The sequence below is a fragment of the Belonocnema kinseyi genome, chromosome 7 (genome assembly GCF_010883055.1).
Source record: "Belonocnema kinseyi isolate 2016_QV_RU_SX_M_011 chromosome 7, B_treatae_v1, whole genome shotgun sequence".
Taxonomy (NCBI): Eukaryota; Metazoa; Arthropoda; class Insecta; order Hymenoptera; family Cynipidae; genus Belonocnema; species Belonocnema kinseyi.
The window spans coordinates 49,717,196-49,725,472 of record NC_046663.1 but is presented as its reverse complement, the minus strand read 5'-3'; the positions used below and the strand labels follow the sequence as shown (position 1 = coordinate 49,725,472).

At 31.0% G+C, this 8,277-nt stretch overlaps 1 protein-coding gene across 1 annotated transcript in view; it reads right to left on the bottom strand.

Moving 5' to 3' along the window:
• Positions 1–8,277, bottom strand: part of LOC117176451 — a 25,036-nt gene that overhangs the window by 10,610 nt on the left and 6,149 nt on the right. The window contains exons 4-5 of the mRNA XM_033366692.1: positions 4,404–4,568; positions 734–982 (exon numbers count right to left, since the gene is read on the bottom strand). Coding sequence (XP_033222583.1) covers positions 734–982; positions 4,404–4,568 — 414 coding nt within the window. The remainder of the gene's footprint in view (positions 1–733; positions 983–4,403; positions 4,569–8,277) is intronic.

Here is an 8,277-nt window from a genome sequence, read left to right as displayed (position 1 = left end):
TAGACCAAATTTAGAAATTGAAGAAATGTTAAATGGTAGGGCAGGCAATAAGAATGTGTGTAATTGGTTAAGACTTTTGGAAAAGCGAAAAGAGGATGTAATAGAGTGTATAGAGAACCATTATTGTTACTATTAATCCATATAGAGATTCTATTTTGTTTTAGTTGTCAAAAAAATCCTTGAATGCAAGAGTGGATGGATAAGAAAAAGAAATGTAAAACAAGTCCAATATTTCAAGGCCGTTGGGCTGAAAAATAAATAAATATCTATCTATCTAGTTAAAAATTTATCTCGCTGGTTGAAATTTTAACTACTTTAGAATATTCGTATTTTGGATTAAAATTTTAACAATGATGGACTTTTTTTCTTTCTTGATTGGAAATGTTTAGTTTGTTGAAAATTCATATTGTTGGTTGTAAATTAAACTAATTTGTTGAAAATATCACTATTTTGTTTATAATCAAACTATTTTGTTGAAAATTGATCTTTCTGGTAGAAAATTCGTGCTTTTTTTATCGAAAATTTATCTTTTACTGTAGAAAAGTCATCTCTTTTGTTAACAAAAAGTATATAATTTTGAGATTTTTAACTTTTGAAGTGAAATTTTTTTATTTCATTTATATTCGCCTATTTTTGTGAAAATGACTCTATTTCATTTGTTTTGAGAGAATTTTGGGCTATAAAGTTTTTCTTAAAAGTTAAAATTTTTATATGAATAGCAGATTGTTTGAACCTGAATTCGAACAAGGGACCGAGAATAGGCCCAAACATCTTCAACTTGTGCTCGAGCGATTTTTAAAGTGCGTTCCCTTTCTTTCATATTGATCCAAACTTCATGATCCATACGTTTATATTTTTCACGATTATCATCGAGATTTTCAGTGACGTGTTGTCCCATCACTGTCGCTTTGTATATGATCTTGCACTGTTCATTTTGATCTTTTCTCAAAGCTTCTAAAACGGCATCAAAATATACAGCATCCTAAAAAAAAGGAAAATAAAAAATAATTATAAATTTACTTCGTTATTTACACTCAACGACCTATATATGAACGGTTTCATGAAATGGCCTGCTAGCATTGATTCTAAATCGAGGGAACCCAAACATAAACAGGAAGAACCGCATGAACCATTCCTGTTGTATGTGGCCGTATTGCGCAACCTGAAGCAACTAATGCGCTGAGAGTACGGCTCCTATACAGTTTGTCATGCTTGTCTGAGCACCGCCTCTCTCTCTGTCTCTCTCTCTCTCTCGATTTCGCGGCTTCCCTAGTCATGAAACTGCCGAGGACATCAAGTCTAGGAATATCGTAAACCGGGAGTTCTTATATCGAGAGGTGAGTGTAGTATTTAAGTATTGTTTTTTATGAGGCGGAAGAAGATCATGGAAAACCTGCAAATCAGCGAAAAGTCAAGGATTTTGAAAAAAATAGTAAAAGTCAGGGAATTCCTATAAGAAGCATTTTAAGCCTTTTTTTGTCGTAAACCACTTTTTTAGTCGCTTTTTTAAGATACACTCAGTATAGTTACTTTTACCTTAATAAATTAACCCATTGATTAACCACTGTTGAATTCAGGTTTATAACTATTTCCGAATTTTCTTAAATTCTTTTGAAATATTTTTGGGTATTTTAAAATGCTCGAAGACATTTTTAACAGATTTAAAGACTTCGATGGCATTTTAAAGGAATTTGAAAAAATTATAGGTTATTTTTAAAAATCTCAAGGAATTTTCAAAAATCAAAAAAATTTGCAGGATTTTAAATACCTTAGTGTGTTTTTAATAAATTCAAATAATGTAAAGTGCTTCGAAAGGATTTGAAAGATTTAAGGGTATTTTAAAAGTTTCCAAGGTATTTTCAAGAGACAAACAAATTTTCAATGTTTTAAATAAACGATTTTAAGGCATTTAAAAATCTCATGATATTTTAATAAATTTTGCAGGGTCTCAGAAGTTTTCAAATACGCATAACTTCTTAGAATTTTTTTTTTCGCTAATCAGGAGAATACTCCGATGTTACAAAGATGAGGATTTTTGTCTCAAAATATTAATGACGGCGAAAAAGAAAAATTAGTCAGGGAACAATCAGGGTAAAGTTTTGTAATTTTAATCATTAAGCTCTGTGGCCACCCTATTTTTATAACTGAGAGAAGTCAGACAGCCAATTTATTTAAATATTCAGTAGTCTACTATCGTGTGAATTTAGCGCTAACAGCTAATGCAATCTTCGATTCAAAAATATTCTGTATTAATATTCATCAAAACGATGAAAATAACTTATTTGAAATTACAAATTTATCAGATTTTGTCTGTAAATTATTTTTGCAAAAGTGGATATATGTAAAATATTATTGAAGATTGATTCACGCTTCGATAAAAATAGGATCAGTCTACATGAAACATAATTGATCAATCCGCTTTATACTTGTAAATTCTGAGTTTGTTCTTGTCTGCGAATATTGCAATTTCTCAATTTACAAACTTGGAAATTGAAAATATCTTTATTATGGCGTTTGAATACAAAAAATTACTGTCATTCTTGAATAGATTTAAATTTATTAAAGAGTATTAAATGTTGACTGTGGTTTTAAAATTCTGTGGCTTTCAATTTTGCAGGCCACGGACTTTTTGATACTTTTTTTGAACGATGCAACTATTTTGCTTTTATTTAAAAAAATGACACGAATGGCTATTTTCTCCAATTGCTCGCTAATGCAACTATTTTTTCACTTTGCATTGGAACATATTTTTAAATTTCTGCACTAGATCGAAAAAAAAAAAAATTTCAAAAGCATGTAAAGGGATTTTAAAGATTTCAAAATTTGTCAAAACATTTCAAGGGACTTCTAAAAAATGCACGAGATATTAACAGATTTTTAAGAGGTTTTAAAGGATTATTATACCTTTGCTTCATTTTCCCTCACTTCTACTTACCCCCCCCCCATAATTTCCTCCATATCCTTTATTTCCCTTTTACCATACCCATATTTTACTTCCCCTCATTCTTCATACTTCATTTATTTCTACTCCCCTTAATTTCCACCACTGCCCCTACTTCCGCAATCCAACTTTCCCCGCACCTCTTTTCCACTACTGTTCCCATCAATTCTAGTTCCTTTTCGTCCTTTACTTCCCCTTATTTTCCCTCACTGCCCCACCTGAGAAAAAAGTACGGTGGACAAAGGTTGATTAAGTTGTTCAAGTTTCTCTCTCCCATCATTTCCTTCCCCTCACTTCAACTTTCGCTCCGCTTACTTTCTGAAATTCTTTTTTTCTCATTTCCTTTTAAAATTTAAAATTTCCTCTCCAGATAACGCTCCCCTTTCCATGGTTTCCTTTCCCTGCTCTCACTTCCTCTCCACTACTCACCTTTATTTTAAATAATTTCCCCTACTTGCCCTCACTTACATTCACTTCCCTACGTCCCCTACCTAATTTCGTCTCACTTCTCCTGCTCCAATTTTTCTTATTTGCCCTACTCCTCCTCCCCCTCACCTGAAAAACCTTACTTTCCTTTATTTCTCCTAATTCACCTACTCTCCATTCCCTCATTTCCTCTCACTTCCTCTTTTGTAAAAAAGCACGAGGGACGTACAGATCCCTCCCATAATTCCCTTCATGTTCCGTCACTTACCCTTCGCTCATTACCCTTAACTTTTCCTTTCCTTATTTAACCTCACTTCCCGTTCGTGGAAAAAAGTACGACGAATTGGCCACTCTTCAATTTTTCCCCACATTCCCTACTTTCCCACCGTTAATTTCTTCTACTTTCTCTTCCATAATTTCCCTCCGCCCTTTTCATTTACCTTACTCTTCTTCCATTATTACCTATCACTTCTCCCCCTTGCCAAGAATTACGATGGGCGGACCCCTCCCATGATTCCCCTTATTTCCCTATCTCTCATTTACCACCACTTCTCTTACTTTCCCTCCGCTTATTTTCTTTTACTTCGTCTCATTGTAAAAAAGTACGACGGATGGATGGAACCCTTCCTAATTCCCCCTCACTTCCTCTATTTCTCCCTCACTTCCCCACTCTCATTTATCCTATTTTCCCTTTAATCGTTTTCCCTCATTCCTCCAGTACCTAACGGTTATTACTCTTATTCCCCCTAATTATCCATAACTTCCCTTATTATCATTTACCCTTAATTCTCCGCCCCTCATTTGCCCTCACTTCCCCTCCTTGGAAAAAGTACGACGGATGGACGGAATGGACGGACACCTGACCGAAACTATATCAATGGAACGGACCGTATATTATATACTAGATTAAAAAAATATGACAATATTTTGCAATTTTTCAAAATTTATGCACTACGTTTTGTAATCTGAAAAGTTTGACCAAGCTCGAATTCTTTCTAAGTAATAATTTATCTATAAATATATAATTGTTCTTGACCTTTTTTAGAATGTTTAACATCAACTCGTATGTAGTTTTAATGGATTGGGCTGCATTGTATCTCGCCATGGATCGTTGATAACAAGTGATTAATTTTTGTTGCATTCGATCTGAAGGATCGACATCTCGCTGATCGATTTTGTCCGACAGAATAGTGTATTCCAGCTTCATCATGAAATTTCCATAATTTAATTTCACTGGGAATCAAACTCTGCACGTCCGTAACACATTCGTTTGCATTTACGCTTAATGCTGTTACCTACACATCTACGATTTTGACATTGACATGACCCAGAGGGAACAATTCTCTATCAGTACGCCAGAAAATGTGTTTAGTCGTTTAATTTTTTACCCGCATAAGGGTGCCTCATAAAATCCTTTTTCTAATATTCTAAAAATTTCTCTTGGAAATTTCTTTCATTCGGCAAATGATCCTCTTTTTTTGCCAATTTAAAAAATATTTAAAGGTCGCTATTTACGGTTTATACCGAAAATTCTAATCTTTAAAGTTTTTACATTAAAAGTCAAAGTCAAAGACAGTCTCATTTGATCGCACAAAATATTCCGATCCGATCAATCCCATCGGCTTCAGTAGACATTAGAGCCCCACTGCTGCTTGACATAACGCCGGATGAACGGAAGAACGTAGTGTTTGATTTTCGTTTCAAGAGACGTCGTATCTCGCTCAAAATCTATTGGCACCGTGAGCGAGATACGTCTCTTGAGACAAAAATCAGACACCAGGTTCTTCCCCTCACCCGACGATAAGCTCGCTATCGTGCTTATTCGCGTGTTCCTCCCGTTTCGAGTGAACTGCTGGAATGTCATGACGCACTTACAGATGTAGGCCATTAGGGTACAGCGCCCTACCATAACGCTCCTGTTTTGTTACTCCTGAGTAAACTTTGCAGATCCCCCGCAACTTCTCTCACCCATATCCGCGGCGCACAGTGGGGAAAAAGTACATTTTTTGGTTCAAAATACGATTCCGGCTGAACCCGTGGACCGATTTGGATGTTTTTTTAAAGCTGATAAAATGTCAAAGAAAGTTGTGGAGCCTCATTTTTAATTTCGTTTTTCAATTTTGTTTATAAATAAATAAATATGACGAAAAAAATGACAATTTTTTCTATTTGACGTTCCCAGTGCTCGTGAATAATAAGAAAATTGTTGTAATCATCGACGTTTCACAGATTTACATTATATAAAGATATTCCATCATGATACAATCAACAAAAACAATTTTTATAAACAAATTATTTGTTCAAAATGTATTTTCTAGAATATTCAATAGTTTTCAATAGTCAGTTCAATAGTTTTTTAAAGTATTATTGCAAGAAATTTGAATGGAAACAGTATATTATTTTTAAAAAAGTGTCTTTTAAGCCTATTCTTGTTAGTATTATAAACAAATTTAATAAACAAATGCATTATTCAGGCATTTGGTGTCCAAAAAATTCGTTTTTTTCGATATCAATTTTTTTAAATTAGGAACCTAATGATAATTTTAGAAAATTCATAATTTTTTGATGAATTTTATGATTTTATCAAACGAATTTAATTAACAAATGCATTATTCGAGCACTTATCGACGGAAAAATTAGTTTTTTTCAATGCCAGTCCTTTTAATTGGGAACTACATGATAATTTTAGCAATATCCATTACTATTTGATAAATTTTATTTTTTTTTTAAACAAATTTAATAAACAAGTGTAGTACTCGGGAATCTGCTGACGAAAAATTCGTCATCAAATTATTTGTTGAAAAAATGTTTTCTACGATTTTCCATTAATATTCGTTTTTTCCAAGTTATATTGCAAGAAATTTGAATGGAAACAATATTATATTATTAAAATGTTCTCTCAAGATTATAATTGTTTATATTATAAACAAATTTAATGAACAAATGCAGTAATCAGGGATTTTTCGACAAAAAAATTCGTTTCTTCGAAGTACATTTTTTAAAATTAGGAACTTTATGATAATTTTAGATTAGTTGCTGATTAATATTATGATTTTTCAAACAAATCTAATAAACAAATGCATTATTCGGGCATTTGTCGACGGAAAAATTCGTTTTTTCAATGTTAGTCCTTTTAATTGGGAACTTTACGATAATTTCAGTAACATTCATAATTAGTTGATTAATTTTATGTTTTTCTTAAACAAATTTAATTTAAAAATCTATTATTCGGGCATTTGACGACGTCAAAACTCGTTTTTTTTCAAAGTCAGTCCTTTTCATTTCAGAAAAAAGTTCAGAAAAATACCATTTGTTTATTAAATTTGTTAAAAGAATCATAAAATTTATCAACAAATTATGAATTTTGCTGAAATTATCATGAGTTTTCTAATTTAAAAAAATTTATATAGAAAAAAACGAATTTTTCTGCCCACAAATGCCGGAGTTTTTTGTCATATTTATTTATTTATAAAAAAATGGAAAAACTAAATTAAAAATCGGGCTCGAAAACTTTCTTTGAAATTTTATCAGCTTTAAAAAAACATCCAAATTGGCCCACAGGTTCAACTGGAATCGTATTTTGAACCAAAAAATGTGCTATTTCCCCACTGTGCGGCGTGGCGTTAATTCTCGTAAGAACTAAATCTAGGGGCACTCAATCGACGATTCACTGTTTTTTCAACAAAAGAATGAAGGAGTTTAACTTTCAACCAAGTCTTGAAACTTGCTACTACGAAATATCCATTTTCAACCAAGTAGAGTATTTTTCTACCAAAAAGACGAATTTCCAACAAAATAAATGAATTTTCAACCATATAGTTGAATTTTCATCTAAAAAGGATACATTTTAAAATCAAAAAGTTTAACTTCGAAACCAAAAATATCAATTTGTAATCAAAAATTAAATATATAGTCAGTTAACAAAATTAATTTACACCAAAAACATTAATTTTAAATAAACATTTAAACTTTTAGCACAGCAGCTCAACTTTCAATTAAACAGTTGAATTTTCAACTAGCAAAGATAAATTTCTCACTTAAAAATGTAATAATTGGTACTTGAAGCATACAAGATTTTTATTTTATTCAAAAAATAGTTAAAATCAAACAAAAAAGTCAACCAGTTCAAAAATGGATATTTAACAAAAAACTAAAAAAACAAAAAAATAAAATGATAATTAACTGTTTAACCGAAAAGCAAATTTTCAAGAAAATACTAAAATTGCAACAAAAGAGATGAAATTTCAACTAAGATGATAAATCCACAACCAAAGAAATGAATTTTTAACATGAGATGAATTTTCTACCAAAAAGTTTAATTTTCTACCCAAAAAGATGAATCTTCTAAACTATACGTGGATTTTTAATTTCTGCATGGATTTAAAAATATTTATTAAAAATTATTTTTCCTGTTAAATTATAATTGTGTTGAAAATTTCTTTTTTCGTTCAATGAAAATTCTGTTTCGGTTCGAAATTCAACTATTTTAATAAAATTTCGTAGTTTTGAGTTAAATTCAACCAATTTTAATTAAAAATGAAAATACTTTTGGTAGTAAATTAAATTATTTTATTAAAAATTAATTTTTTCTTTGACATTTTGATTTGAGATACCTGAAGTCTTCATTTTTTAAAAATATTTTGAAGAATCTTAGAAAAATTATATTGATGTAATCTTATAACTGCTTTTTAATTGTAGGGCAAGAATTGCTTAAATTTTTTTACAAGTACTAAAAATTCTGTTCAATAAAGTAAGTAAAACTTTTTGAAAGTTTCATAATTTGAACAAATTTCTGGGAATTATTTTGACCTCTTAAGGGCATGTGACACAGCTAAATACCTATATTACCGACCTCACTTTTTCAGTTCACTGAATGTTTTTTTAAACCTAAGAACTTTTTTTATAAATAA